The sequence below is a fragment of the Phasianus colchicus genome, chromosome Z (assembly GCF_987193195.1).
Source record: "Phasianus colchicus chromosome Z, bPhaCol1.hap1.1, whole genome shotgun sequence".
In the NCBI taxonomy this organism is placed as follows: Eukaryota; Metazoa; Chordata; class Aves; order Galliformes; family Phasianidae; genus Phasianus; species Phasianus colchicus.
In genome coordinates, this window is record NC_143476.1 from 36082934 (window position 1) to 36098972 (window position 16039).

The window sequence follows — 16039 nt, forward strand, 5'->3', positions numbered from 1 at the left end:
TTTGTCCCTCAGGTCATTAGTTGCTGAAATAATGCTGCCTGAGGTTTATCAAAACCTGTGGCACCTGCAGAGAATGATGTGCCCTAACAGTTGGAAAAAGAAAAGACCCTTTGAACCTACTCATCCTGTGTACTCTGCCCTGCTTACCATTAGGGAGCCCACAGAGCATTTAGCAGCTCTGTAGGTCTGAGAGGTTCCAGCAGAAGCAGACCAAAAGATTCTTTCCAACCACCAAGCATAACTTTTTCCACAATGGCCAAAAACAAATCATTGCCAAGACTCACCCTTCTAAAATACAGCTGAAGTTAAGAACCAAGTTCCTGTATGCATGTTTTCAACATCTGACTGTTTTCAGTGCTCTTTGTCATTAAACCACCATAAAAGTAATCTTTTAGAAATTATTATGAAAGCTGTGCAACACTGAATTAAAGCTCGAAGTATATCATCTTCTCCATTAAAACATCACCTTCTCTGTCATAATAAGACCCACAAAGTAGTAATTCAGTTGTACGTTAGGAGCTATGCTCATTTTTACCAGATGGCAAGATCAAAAAAATAACAGTACTGAGATAGTTAAGTTAATGCAAGTGTTTGTCCAATTAACTGTCAGCTATCCTTCACCTTGGTCAGAAGAGATGAGAACTGTTAATTCCAAAGAAACACATTGGCCAAGAAGGCCAATGGCATCCTGGCTTGCACCAAGAAGTTGTGTATCACAAAAAGATCATCATACTAAGTTTTACAATCTACACAGTAAAGTATTATGAAAGCACACTTATCAATAAATTCCAATTTCTATAAGGAAGGCAACTAACTGTAAGCAACTACACCAGGGTACTTTACAACCCAATGTGGAAGTTTGGAATGAGTAGAAGAATAAAACCCCCACAATTCAGGTGGAGACAGAGAACTCCAACCCCACTTGGATTGTCACAAGACCATGGGGCCAGATGGGATCTACTCAGGGGTGAACCAGAGGAGGTGACTGCCAAGCCATTTTCCACCATCTATCAGTGTTCCTAATCAACTGGAGATGAACCAGAGGACTGGAGGCTTGCCAGCGTGACTCCCATCCATAAGAAAGGCCATAAAGAGGGATTCAGAGAACTTCCAGGCTGTTACCTCGACCTCAGTGCCAGAGAAAGTTATGGAAGAGATTATCTTAAGTGAAATCAAGCTGCATGCGGAAGTCAAACAGGGAATAAGGCCCAGCCAGCATGAGCTCATGAAAGGCAGGTCCTGCATGACAAAACGCATTTCCTTCTATGACCGGGTAACCTGCCTGGTGGATGAGGGAAAGGCTATTGATGTAGTCTACCTAGACTTCAGAAAAGCCTTTGACACTGTCTCCCACAGTATTCACCTGAAGAAGCTGACAGCCCATGGCTTGGACAACTACTCTTTTTCGAGTAAAAAACTGGCTGGATGGCTGGCTCCTGAGCATGGTGGTGAATGGAGTTCAATCCAGCTAGCACCCAGTCACAAGAAGCATTCTCCAAGGGTCAGTTCTGGGGCCCATCTTTCTTAATGATAGGACATGAGGCAATGGGTGCAAGCTGGAACACAGGAGGTTCCACATAAATAAGAGGGTAACAGAACACAGGATCAGGATGCCCAGATAGGTCATGAGGTCTCCTTCCCTGGAGACATTCAACTCCCACCTGGTTATGTTCCTGTGTGATCTAATCTAGGTGTTCCTACTCCAACAGGGGGATTGCACTAGATGATCTTTCAAGGTCCCTTCCAATCCCTGACATTCTGTGATTCTGTAATTGAATGAAGCTTCAGTAAGATTGCAGATGACACCAAACTGGCAGGAAGTGTAAGTCTGTCTGAAAGTAGGAATGCCCTACAGAGCGACATGGGCAAGTTGGATCTCTGGGCTGAAGCCAATGAGATGAAGTCCAACAAGACCAAGTGTTTGATCCTGTACTTTGAGCACAACAACCCCAAGCAATGCTACACACCTGGGACAGACTGGCTAGAAGGCTGCGTGGAAGAAACAATACCTGGCGGTACTGTTCAGCTGAGCACTGACCATGAGCCAACAGTGTGCCCAGGTGGCCAAGAAGGCCAATGGCATCCTGGCTTGTACCAGAAACAGTGAAGCCAGCAGCAGCATGGAGGTGATCATCCCTCTGCACTCAGCACTGGTGAGGAAAACACCTTGAGTACCGCATTCAGTTTTGGGCTCCTCACTAGGAGAAAGACATCAAGCCCTGGAGACATTCAGATGAAGGGCAACAAAGCTACCAGGAGACTGGAGAGCAGCTAAGAAAGCTGGAATTGCTTGGTCTGGAGTAGAGGAGGCTCAGAGGAGATCCTACTGTCCTTCGCAACTGCCTGAAAGGAGGTTGTGTTGAGGTGGATGTCAGTTCATCCTCCCAGACTACAGTGATAGGATGAGAGGGAATGGTTTCAAGTTGCACCAAAGGAGGGTCTAGATGGATATTCGGAAAAATTTCTCTGCAAGAGGGTGGTCAGGAACTGGAATAGGCTGCCAGGGAGGCAGAGGGGTCACCATCCCTTGGGATGTGACACCGGGGGACATGGTTTAGTGAGGAAATACTGACAGTAGGTGGACAGTTGGACTAGATGATCACAGAGGTTTTTTCCAACCTTAACGAATCTGTTTATCCACCATTATACTCTGGGCTGTCTGCAAGCAGAAGGGAGCCAGGAACTCTGTCCTTTCAGTGACGTAACATGGTATTAGCCTAGCGAAGAGATGTCAGTTTATGAGATGGAGCGGGTTGAGGAAGCAGTTCCAGGTAATATCATTAAGAGAGATGTGAAATCAGACTCAGCAGCTTTACTACAGGCAGAGCACTGATGTCAAGTTGAAAGCCATGCGAGGTTTGAGTTGGGTCTTTTAATGAGGTGATAAGAAATGACCTACCAGATGTGTGCACACAGTGCAACAGAAGACACAGCAATTCCTTTAAACAGCTATTCCTTGAATGTGAGATATAGATAAGACAAGCATATGGCAGACAGGTGCTTGTTTCTAAAAGCTTCCTGGTTTAAGAAACATGGTCCAAGAATTTAATAATGCCAACAGCACTTGATATTCTCATCTACTATGTAGCATTACCTTTCCACTCAGTGCAATGATTGTTAAGTGATGCTGAGATGATGGAGCAAAACACAGCCAGACCACAACCTCACACTTCCAGAGAGCAGACTTTGACCTCTTTAGAAATCTGCTGGAAAAAACTGATACAGCCTTAGGAGATAAGAGACATCCAGGACAGCTAGTTGATTTCCATAGAACACCTCCCCACCCTCAGATGTGGCCAACCAAATAAGCAGGAAATGGACCAAAGGCAGCTGGAGGCCTTTCCTGACTGAATTCTAATATAAAAAGTATGAGAGGTAGCAGCAGGGATAGATGACCCAGAAGGAACAAAGAGACAGGATTAATGAGATAGAGCCAGATCTGGCAGACAAGGAGACCAACAATAATTAAGGTTTTTAAGAGTAAAACCAGCAGCAAAACAAAATGAAAGGAAAATGCAGTCCTGATGCTAAAATGTGGCAGAGGACCTGACAACAAAGGATCAGAAAAGGCCAATACCATCAGGGCTATCTCCACTTCAGCCTTCACTGACAGGAACCTGTGGCCCTCTAAGGCCAGAGGGAAAGCTTATAGTCAGACAGGGAGGATCAGCTTAGGAAACAATTCAACAGACTGGACAGATACAAACCCATGGGCTAAAATTAAAAAGACTCATATGTGCTAAGGGAGCTGGCCAATGTCACTAATGTCAGTTTGGATTATCTTATCTTTACGATGGTGATCAAGGGAAGTTCCTGAATACTGAGGAACAGGAGAAAGGGAAATAACTAAGACATCATCGTTTCTCCAGGAAGGCTGATCAAGGGACCCAAAGGCCAGTTGACTTTACCTTAAACTCTGGGAAGAAGATAATATTGGAAACCTCACTTTCCCAGTTACTATATGATCTCATATTCCCGCAGATTGGAACCAGGCTTGATTCATCCACACTGACATAGTTTCATGAGTTCACCGGTTTCCGTTCCTGACTTTTTTTACTAGTCTCAGCCTCTTCAAAGACTGAGAATTTACCTCAGGCCTACTTTAAGAAAAGTACATGGTACTTGTCTAAGAGTTCTCATTTAGACAGAAAAGAAAGAAGTTTGTAGAAGCTTAAGCAGATATATTTTAAGCTTTCAGATTATACTGCAGACTGGTTTCATTTGTGGGTGGATGAAGAGCAATAATTAAACTAGCAACCAAGGAAGCTGGAAGCAGAGCTCCAGACTCTCAGTATATTTTTTGCTGGGAAGTTGCCAGGCTCCCTTCCAGAATATGAGTGCTAAGTAAAAGCACTCCAGCAACTGCACCAAGTATTTATACTCAATCAGGTGCTAATACAGGCCTAAGCATTCACCAGGGTGGTAGCTGGAATCAGATGAGCAAAGGGTCACATGCAAGCAATAGTTTCCAGTTAGCGCACACAGACATTTGGAGTTCTAACAGCCTCCTCCATGCATTAGCAAATTTCTAGCTATGCATTGCAAATCTGGTAATCCACATGCAAACTGCCTGATACAACACTCCCTGCAAAACAGCCTTGAAGCTCAGTTCATCTGCCTAGTATTAATAGAAGCAACCAGAATTCACACATATCTTGAATAATAAAAGCTACACAGGTTATGGGCCACAGAGCACAATGAAGAGAATCAAGGGTTCCGAAAGAGGACAAGTGAATGCCCACTGAAGTCCCGCTCAGATTTTAGCTAACACAACTCACAATGAGGCCTGATGCATGCAGGGTGCAGCACCATTCAATTAAAGCAGGTATGCAAGTATGCAAGAGAGAATGGACAGGAAAAGATAGAAGCCATTATCATCTGCAACTCACTATCTCCTGCAGCCACAATTCTTGCATACTGACTGCCAGCAGTATCTTCAGAATTCACTAACCTTTGGAAATGGCAAAGAACAAAACTTCCACATACAGCAACTCTCCCAGAACGTTTTTGTAGTGGATCCATCAGAAGCTGGACCAGAAGCTTCCTACTGTGATGCTATGCCTGAATCGTGACAGAGGAGGAAGGTTGAGAGCTGTCAGTCAGGGAACTATTTCTCTCAAAGGTGAGGAAACTGAAAGTCATAAGCTACCAGTTAAAGAACACGTGAATTAAGAGATAATACTAGTCTATATGAAGCAGACCAAGACACTGCTTGTTTTCTCTCCAAATGAGCTTATAAAATAAAGTTTAATGTACAGAATATCTTGTAAATTTGATAGATCCAAGTGGACTGTGACACTAGCACAGGTAGAACACTAGAGCTTTTGGAGCAGTAGACAAGAACTCAGCCCTGGCAGTCAGGACCTTGCGCAGCAGTTGCTGGTCTCAATGCAGACCATAGAAGAAACAGCCAATACCACCATTAGGAAGTTGCTCTCATGACACTAGACTAAAGCAATGGCAAAGACAACAACACTAGAGGATATCAGGAGTAAGCCAAACAGAATACTTTATTTCTAACTCTGAACAGCCTAGCACTTCCAATATTTAACAACAGCCTATTAAAGCAGCGTAATCCCAGCAGGGCTAGATCCCATGTCTTATAATAATTCTACAGTAACTTGGGTACAATTACACAGCAGCATATCACATACTTCTCACCTCTGCTCTAAACCCAGCAAGTTCTTAATGCTGCCTTTTATCCTGAGTGTCAGTGTTTTTTCTAGACTGTACAGTAGATTCACTACTGAAAGTGACAAAATGGTGAAATAGTCACATAGCCACATGCAAGCAGAACTTCCCTTTCTTTTCTTTCCTCCAAAAAAAAAAAAAAAAAGATAAATCCACACTGACACTTCCCCATTGGCGTTACCTTCCTCATCAGAGAATCTACTTGGAAAAGCGCACCTCAGTTAGCAGGTGTGCAGGCCTTTCAAAAGCTTGCTCTAAGACTGCTCAGGACATCACCACATATTTTGAGGGATTGCTTCCTCCTGCATGTTCCCCTCTCAGCTGACATCAGGGGGTCAGCACTGCCTAGGTTCAGCAGTGTCCTTGTTTGGAGGCTGCCAAGGGTATGGGAAGAAAGTCTGAAAAAGCTGTTGGAGGTCAGACATTGTCTAATTGCATGAAGCACTGTTTATCCTGAGGAACAGAATGCTTTATAGAAAGATCTAGCCAATTCAGAATACTTCAGAGATAAGAGCCTCCAGCTCAAGTGTTTTATTTTTGTTGCCAAATCGCTATAAATGCTTAGTATTTAGCCAGATATGCCCACCTCGTTTAAGAAGTTACAGGCTCTTAAAACAGCTTTTTTTTTCCCTGCAAGATGAAGACATTATTTCAGACAGTAAGTATTCTGAAGCACTCTTCATAAGATTCACAGAAGTCCTCTGCTCCAAACCAGAGAAGCTGGAAGCAGAAAAATGACACATAAGGATTTCCTTCCCTTTCCCATGACCAACTGATTCAATATCAGTAGCCAATGTTCTTAAAAGAAAGGTAAAATTTTATGAGACTTCAAACTCAGACAAGGTCTAAGCTACCAGACCATTGCCAAGTTCGAATCAAAAAACAGCAGGACACATGCAGGTAATATTCCTGTCCTCTGAGTTTCTCTGACTCAGGATAAAGTAGTGTTCTCACTCATCCACTCCAAAAAGGCAAGGAAACCATGCTTTAAAGAATGCAAAGCTGCGATGGCACAGATTCAACCACTTCAGGCTGCACATCTGTGGCGGTGGAAACTGAAGCACTACTTTAAAGGCAGACAAATTCCTTTACTCCCGCATTTTCCTGACAGGATTCCAGTCTCAGGGCAGGAGACCTTTATCTCACAGCAACGTTTAGGAAGTATTTGCTCAGAGGAGATAAAAAGAACCCAGAAAAAGCAAGTTATGCAGTTCACGGTGATGGTCAGCAGCTGCGCAACCCTTCTACAGACAGGGCTATTTCAGCAGGGCTTTCACAGACAGGGGTGTTTCTTACAGAAGCTTACTGACTCAGAGCCACTTCAGCAAAGAGACCAACCCACTCATGTCCTGCAGTGCCAGACTCCACCACTCCCCCAGAAGATCCACAGAAAGGCCAAGAGGGTAGCTCCTATCCTAGCAACAATAAAGAGTGGGTGAAAAGATTTTGAGTTGGACTTCAATATGGACCCCTCTCTTTTATTCAACTACTGCGGTTATTTCCATGAAGTAGACAAGAGAGCTATCCTAGCCTTTTGAAACATCAATGACCCACCACCAGCAATTCAGCACTAGAGATACTGCAACCACACAGAAGTCTCTATTTACCTCTACTTACCCCAGTCACTCTACAGACTACTCACAAAATGCAGACAGCTGAAGTTCATTATTGCCTTAAACACATGAACACTTGTTTGCTCACTGGAGTTCTTCCTGAAGTGGCAAAGAAGTCAACTCATCTTTTTTCTTGCCAGCACTTTGGGTATTAAGTGGAAGAAGGGACAGCTTACAGACAGTAGATCAGTTGGATCCCTTCCATCAGAAGGATCAGGCGCTTGGCTTTTTTCTGCTAATTCAGCTAGAAAGAAAAAAAAGAATGCTGCTCTCTTCCTACTGGAAATCCTTTTACTCCACGAAGCTCATTACCCTGGTGCCATTCCCAGGTCAAGTGCAGACCTCATCCCCTTTTTGCTCTTCCCTTTATAGCACGCCCATGCTTCCAAGCACCCAGAACATGCAATATTACACAAAGCTACTAGAAGATGGTGCTGCTGGGGGAAAAAATGTAAAAACCTTCCTGATGAGCAGGAAGTTGGCCGGGGGGAGCAGAAATACCTCTCCAGCCTCAGTTTGTGATCAGCTATCAGAGATGGTGGTACACTTCTCAGAGACCTTTCAGCAACAACCACAGAGAAGCATGCTTGCACTCTGAACACTCAAGTCTCTGCAATACAGACCAAGAATGAGGCTGAATGGGCACTGTCAACCAAGTGGCTGCAGGACCTCTGCTGTGTTCCAGGGAGGCCAGAAGATCCATAAAAGGAGCTGTCAATGCCAACTGCCACAAGTCTCATTTCACACAGTGGAAGCACTCACATCTCTGGGAGACCAGCAGGTCCGTGACACCTTGTAGGAAGGTGCTTTAAGCAGAAGTGCTTAAAGCAAAGAAGTTGCAGCCTGTTCCCAGGAAATCCTACCTTGCTGCTTTCCAGGAACTCTTCTCACAGACACACTCTGTCTTTGAGAGCAGTTAGCAGATGAGCACCAGCAGAGGCAGACTCACCCACCATCACACCCAGCACCCGCAGCCGGGCAGCACGCTTCACAGAGCCCTTCCTGACACACGCCACAGACTGGGAAGCAAAGGGAAAGCAGGCTGAGGTACTCACGCGACAGCATCCTTGCACACAACTGCCGTGAAGAAGCGGGCGGGGGCTCTGCTATGGAGCACAGAGCAGCCCCACGGCGAAGGACCGACACCGCCCCAGCCCCGCGAGGGCACAGCCCTGCCCCGGCACCCGCCTGCCAGCCAGGGCAGCGGCTCTCCGGCTTCGCTCCCCCGCGGGGAGCCGGGACGCAGCCGAGAAGGGGCTGCGGGGAGGCAGAGGCGCAGCCCTTCCCCCTCCGCTCGGGCCCCCCCGGCGCTCCCCTCCGCGGAGCCGTACCTTGTCGGCGACGCTGCGGGGCAGCAGCAGGTCGGGGCTGGGGGTGAGCGCCGGCCCCATCTCCTCGCTGCTGGAGGTGGCCAGAGGATGCGGCATCTCCCGCAGCGATTTGGGCCCGGAGGACGGGAGAGGCTTAGGAATGCCCGCCGCGCCGCCCGACATCGCGCCGTGGCCGCCCGGCAACCGCAGGCCTCGACGGGGAGCTGCGGGGCCGCGACCGGAGACTGCCCGCCGCCACCGCACTACGAGGCGGCGGCGGAGGAGGAGCGGAAAGAGGACGGAGGAGGAGGAGCGGGAGCAGCGCCCGCCCCCCGGGCCCCGCCGCGCCACCTGCCGCCCCGCCCCGCCAGCGGAAGGCAGCCCGGCCGCCCCGAAGGCGGGGAGCGGGCGTGCGGCGGCCGCGTGCTCGGGAGCCTTGGGGTCGTAGTGCTGACCTAACCGTGGTTCAGACTGCGAAAAAAACGTGTCTGTGTTGTGTTGTTGAGCGCTAATACAAAAATACGCATACAGATACGTGACCAGTCATAACTCTGGTGCTGTGAAGGTTCACCTGTGTTTAACGTCTGATGGAGCGCAGCCCGCTGCCTGGAGGTGGGCGAGGAAGCCTACAGGTGGCAACTTGAGCAGCGCAGCAGGACACGGGTGAGAATGCAGCACTGTGGGCTTTCACAATAAAAACAAACAATACTTGGTAGAATCACAATATCATTTATGTTGGATAAGACCTCTGAGATCATCTAGTCCAACTGTTACACATCCCCACCAATATCTCCCCACTAAACCATGTACCCCAGTGCCACATCTACACACTTCTTGAACACCTCCAAGTGACTCCACCACATCCCTAGGCAGCCTATTCCAGACCATTCTCACTCTTTTGGAAAAAAATTTTTCCTAATGTTCAAGTCAACTCTTCTCTGGTGCAACTATAGGCCATTGCCTCTCAACCCTATCACTGTTACTCAGGAGAAAAGACCAAGCCACTTCCTTTCAGGCAGTTGTAGAGGGCAATGAAGTCTGTTCTGACCCTCCTCAGACTAAGCAATCCTAGCTCCCTCAGCTGCTCTCCATAAGACTTGTGTTCCAGTCCTCTGACAGCTTCACTGTCCTCTGAAAACACCCCATGGCCTTAATACCTTTCTTGAAGCAAGGGGATCAAAAGCAAACACTGCAGTGCTGAGTACAGAGAAATGATCACCTCTGTGCTGCTGCTGGCTTCACTATTTTTCATACAAGCCTTCTTGGCCACCTGGGCACACTGCTGCTTCATGTTCAACTGAGCATCGACCAACATCCCCAGGCCCATTTCTTCCACACAGCCTTCTAGCCACTCTGCCCCAGGTGTGTAGCATTGCTTAGGGTTGTTGTACTGAGTATGGGATTAGATACTTGGTCTTGTTGAACTTCATCCCACTGGCTTCAGCCCAGTGATCCAGCCTATCCAGATCCCTCCATAAAGCCTTCCTACCCCTAGGCAGATTGACACTTCCTGCCAACACAGTGTCTGCAAACTTATTGAGGGTGCACTCATTTATCACAGCATACAGCAAGAGCAAATCAACAGCTACGTAATATGGAATTTTTGAATTGTGTTAACACTCCAAAGACTCAACCACGTTTCAGGTTCCTATAAGAAGGAGGCTGTGAAGCATGCCCTGTTAGTTGCACTTAAGAAACAACAACCTGTTTATCTATCAGGAAAAGGAAGCGGTATAAACTAGGTAGCTTTAATATATACAGTCCATCTTTCTTCTAGAAAATCCACATCTGATGTGACAACTACAACAATGAGCCTGTGGGCAGGTTTGTATATGCACTGCACTGCCCAGGAGACAGTTCCCCTTCATGCATGCCTCTGTCTCAAAGAGCACTACATGCTCTTCCAACCTTTCCTTTAAGCATCCTCATCCAAACACATTTCCAGCTCAAACCCTTCTCCTTTGGGTGACATGGCAGCCCCCAGGCTGCTGGAACTCAAGCATTTGGACTATGCTCTCAGACATAGGGACTGGATTTTGGGTGACCTATGTGGAGCCAGGATTGGGATTTGATGATCCTTGAGGATGATCTTTTCCAACTCAGGATATTCTATGGTCTGAAGGCTGAGATTCTCAGACTAGGGCAGAGAGTGCTTCTGGGGCACTTGATTGCAGCCCTCAGTGCCCATATAAAGGAGGAGATGGAGTTGGGCTCCACGCAGCAGTGCAGAGCAGCTGGGCAGGAGATACAGGGCATGAACTGAAACTGGAAATCCTTGATTGATATCAAGAACTTTTTCCCAATGCAGACTAAGCTCTAAGCAGCAGAACAGGTTGCCAGAAAAAATTGTGCAGTCTCTATCCTTAGACATTTTCTAGATTTGACTGGGCAGAGCCCTGAGCAATTTGGCCTGATCTCATGCCTGACCATGCTTTGAGCAGGAGACTGGACCAGAGACCACCCAGGGTCCCTTCCAGCCACAGTGATTCTGTGATTCAGATAATGTTTGTTGCTATGGAGGTCATATGTCTAGTTTCTAAAGTGATTTTCCTGTATACAAGGATGAAGTTCCAAGCTCTAGTTATTTATTTATTGGTTTAGCTCCCTGTGAATACTGTATGGCCAGGCAATGTGCCTCTTTGTTTACTAATCACATTTTTCTGCGTTGCCCTGGATGGTTTCTGCCTGGAGCCGAAACAAGTCATCCTTAGTATTTTCATCTGATCCAAGCTACTTAGAAACACTTTCAAACTGGACCACTATATGCAGAATGCAAAATTTGTGTCCAGTAAGCTGAAGTCTGGCTGTAAAAAGGTCAGAAGACATTAACAGAAGAAATTTTTATCCAGGAAAATATAGAAACCTGATGATTAATGTGGTGATAGTCTCAAATTCTCGCTATGATATTTGTGTTTAAATTTCAAAATTCTAATGCCACACAGTGTACTATAAAATCAAGACAAGTAACTGCTGAGTAGGTCTCTTTCCTAGGTCATTTGTGGTCAGGTGAAGTCCCTGGTGACTGGAAAAAAAGGCAGTATCACTCTCACTTTAAAAAAGGGTAGAAAGGATTATCCAAGGAAACTACCAACCCATCAGTCTCACCTCTGTGCCAAGGAATATTATAGAGCAGATCCTTCTGGAAGCTATGCTGAGGCACATGGAAGACGGGACAACCAGCATGCTTCCCCAAGGACAAGTCCTTCCTGACCAATCTAGTGACCTTGTGTGATGGAGTAACTGTGTCAACAGACAAGAGCCACTGATGTCATCTATCTGGACTTCAGTAAGGCCTTTGACATCATCTTCCACAGCATCCTTCTCTCCACGTTGGAAAGATATGGATTTGATGGGTGGACTGTTTGATGGATAAGGAACTGTTTGCAAGATTGTTCACAGAGTGTGGTCAATGATTCAAGTGTCTGGATGGAGATCAGTGACAAGTGGTATCCCTCAGGGGTCAGTACTGGGACTGATGCTCTTTAATATCTTTATCAGTGACATCAACAGTGGAATCAAGTGCACCGTCAGCAAGTTTATGAATGACACCAAGCTGTGTGCTGTGGTGAACATGCCCGATGAGATGGTACACCATCCAGAGAGACTTAGAAAGGCTGAAGCTGTTGGCCCAGAGAAATTCATGAAGTTCAACAAATCCACATGCAAGGTCTAGCATCTGGGTCATGGCAGCCCCCAAGTACAAGGACTGCTGAAAAGGATTTGGGAGTACTGGTTGATGACAAGCTGGATATGAGCCAGTATGACCTCACCTGGAGTACTGCATCCAGATGTGGAGTCCTCAATACAGGAGAGACACAGACCTGTTGGAGCATGTCATGGTTTTATGATTTTTGCTATTGGTATTCCACATTATAACATCATGTAAAGCTAGGGGAATTAAAGAGTTAATACTCCAGTTCTGTGGACTGACAACTTTCTGAATACCTGGTTCTCAGAAGAGAAGAACTACACATCTCAGAGGACTTTGTATTCAGAGGGGAAGATAAGACCTGCAAGTCACAGGACTCGCTCTCTCTCACTGCCTGGCAGTGTGTGGGTGTGCTCCCAGGCCATTTTGCCTCCAGTTCAGAGTAAGGCCTTTGGTTTCAGACACTCTCTCTCATCTTATTTGATTTATTAGCCTCAATTCCAATTATATATTGTACTATAGTGTTTTATCTTGCATTCCAATACCATATTTAGTAAACTAACGTTCCTCCTCAGATCACTGCTGCTATTCTACTTGTAGGCCCATCTCCCATCTTCTTACCCTTCCCCCTTTCCCTCTCCCCTTTCCCAGAAAAAGGGGAAAAGGGTCCCCTGCCCTGTTAGTCACAGAACTGGGCTGAACCAGCTTGTAAACCGTCTACACTCCCCCCTCTCCTCCCCTTTTGCATCGTTGTGCCTGTGGGATTGCTGTCTCTGTCACAGACACAGATAAATCCAGATGACCCTGTGACAGTGGCCTTTAAGGGTCTCTTCCAATTCAAATGGTTCTGTGATTCTATGAATGTTCACAACAACTAATTTCTGGTAATTGCATGGATTTTGTGAATCAAAACAGGTCAGAGTAAGAAAAGGAGTAAAGGTAAGACTGAGAGACAGATGTCTACCTCCCTCTGATTTCAGTGAGGGAAGGGGAGAGGAAGGGAGGAGAGGGGAGAGGAGAGGAGAGGAGAGGAGAGGAGAGGAGAGGAGAGGAGAGGAGAGGAGAGGAGAGGAGAGGAGAGGAGAGGAGAGGAGAGGAGAGGAGAGGAGAGGAGAGGAGAGGAGAGGAGAGGAGAGGAGAGGAGAGGAGAGGAGAGGAGAGGAGAGGAGAGGAGAGGAGAGGAGAGGAGAAAAAAAGTATGTCATGTAGATGACTTCCTGTAGGAAAAATTCTTCCACACACAAATAGAAAACCTCTAAATGCATCAGCATGTGGGTTATCTGGCTCCAACGGCAGGCACAAGAATGTACAGCCAAAAGCTGAGGAAAGAAAGTATCTCTTTTCTTAGTAGTAGCAGCACTGAAGTAAACAAATGTTTCAATTCTGCTAAGTTATGACTGATGAAAAAGATGATAATGTTCCAATCTCCATTTCCTTCTCCATGCCACTAAATGTAATGGTGTTCTTTTATGACTGCAGTATATTCCTTGATGTGCTTATTGGTAGTCTTTTTGTTAAATATTCTGTGAGCTAAAAACAATCAGCATGTTGAAACATTCAGCCAACAGAATTAAAATACAAATTGAGAATCAAAATCAGTGAGTGGATAAAGAGAGATTGAAATTCACTGCCCAACTCATAACACATATTAATCAGAAAAAGATGGTATGTTCTCCTAGCAAAATCTTAACTATTTCTTATGTTTACATCATTTCAGTTGGAAAAAAAAAAAAAAAGAAAGAAAGAAAGAAAAAAAAAAAGAAAGAAAAAAAAAGAAAAAAAAAGAAAAAAGAAATAAAAGAAAAGAAAAAGAAAAAAAAGAAAAAAAAGAAAAAAAAACACAATAGGCATGTCTATAATGCTAATGAGGAAAGAAGACACATGGATTTGGGGATCAAGAATCTCAAAAAAAATTCAAGACAAAAGTCACCAGTTTCATGTGTGTTTGTTGTGATTTTGTTTGTTCGTTTGTTTGTTTCTGAATAGTTCTACTCCATATCACTGAAATAAAAAACTTGCAGGCTATCTTTTAAGATTTTTACCAAGTTAAATTGAGAGGTGAAAGACCTAAGAGTTGCCTTTTCATTCCTGCTAGTCTGCTAGGGATACAGCAAGGCTACACAGGAATGCTTTTGTACCTCCATTATGGCAGGGTTAATTTAGGAAGTAGTTTTACCACTTTTGGACTTCAGCTGTATCTTCTCATCCAGGGTTGAGGTACATTACTGTTAAGAATCTTTGGCACCAAATGGAGAGCATTCTGTGCGTGTTAGATCTCCTGTTTTTTTTTACTGATGGTGGCAGCTAGGTCAGCACAAGTAAGAAAGGGAATTTCGAACAGACGCTATACAGTGCTATTGACTTACACTGTGTACTAGATATACCTACGGCTTCTGGAATGGAAACAGCTTGGTAGTGAATTCTGAGAAGCAGGTTCTTTCTGTATTGTCTTTCTAAGTCCTCCAAAAAAAGAACATTTTTCTCTTTAAAACAATTCTAATCTTAAAATTAGTTGACAGATGTTACATTTAATAGCAAATATGCTATCTGGCAGCAAAACAATTTGGTTGTAAAGTACTTTCATGCATGGCAAAGATTGGAGCAGCTCCTCACCAATAATGGAAAATGACCTGTAGGAGAAGCTATTTACAAATTTAAGGATAAGCAGCACCAGTGGGTTACAGCTGTTCTGATCTGGATTGCCAAGTGCTCAATAATACCACTTAGGATGTTTTTATAATGGCAGTGATTTCTTAAGTGCTCAGAGTGAGTCTGAAAAGGACTCCTTCAGCTCTTTCATAACATTATTTTTCTAATGCATCTTCATTGTCCTGGTCAGATAATGAAACATAAGATACCAACTTGGTTTAAAATGACTAGCAAGTGGCTATCTTCAGGTTGAATTTATTTACCAGACCAGACATTGAAAATCCACCTGCTTTCCATCAAGTATACTATTTAAAACCTAAATGATGGGATTCTTCTGCATAGCACACTCCACAGTACAAACACCAGGGTAGACCAGAGGTCACACGCATCAGACATTCAGGCTTATCTGGCAATTGAGAGCCCAGTCCTCAATATTCACATCTTTTCCCATCACAGAATCATAGAATCATAGGATGGCCTGGGTTGAAAAGGACCATAATGATCACCTAGTTTCAACCCCCGCTATGTGCAGGGTCTCCAACCACCAGACCAGGCTGCCCAGAGCTATATCCAGCCTGGCCTTAAATGCCTCCAGGGATTCACAACCTCCTTGGGCAACCTGTTCCAGTGTGTTACCATCTGTGTGAAAAACTTCCTCCTAATATCTAACTCAAATCTTTCTTCTTAGTTTAAAGACACCATTCTAGTAGATGTTCAGAAATTAAAATTCAGCTATATTTTTGGAAAGACAAAAACAAAGCAAAACAAACAAACAAACAAACTCCTTTCCTCCCTCTGTTATTTCAGCTCATGTCTTTCATCGCAGAGAGTGAACAGAGCAGGCTTTTGCACCCAAGCCATTTAAATCTTATGCACATGTTTAACTGCATACAGTTGTGATCACTTCTAGTCAACAGTGGTATTCATGGACATATTTAAACTAATGGGTATGCTTTGCTGCATCAAAAGGCTTCAAAGCTGTCAAGTTTGATGGGGAAGCAATAAACAGGACAGTGGAAAGATAGTGTACTTGTGATATACAATAGAAGTCTGCTAACCAGCAACCAAATGAAAAATGTTCAACCATTGAGGATTCCAGCTACAGCAACAGTATCTCAAGGCCACTA

General features: G+C 45.0%; 1 protein-coding gene across 1 annotated transcript in view; it reads right to left on the reverse strand.

Annotated features, from left to right (window-relative positions):
• Positions 1-8832, reverse strand: part of SNX30 (sorting nexin family member 30) — a 52756-nt gene extending 43924 nt beyond the window's left edge. The window contains exon 1 of the mRNA XM_031609772.2: positions 8636-8832. Coding sequence (XP_031465632.1) covers positions 8636-8797 — 162 coding nt within the window. The 5' untranslated portion in view covers positions 8798-8832. The remainder of the gene's footprint in view (positions 1-8635) is intronic.
• Between the last annotated feature and the right edge of the window lie 7207 nt (positions 8833-16039).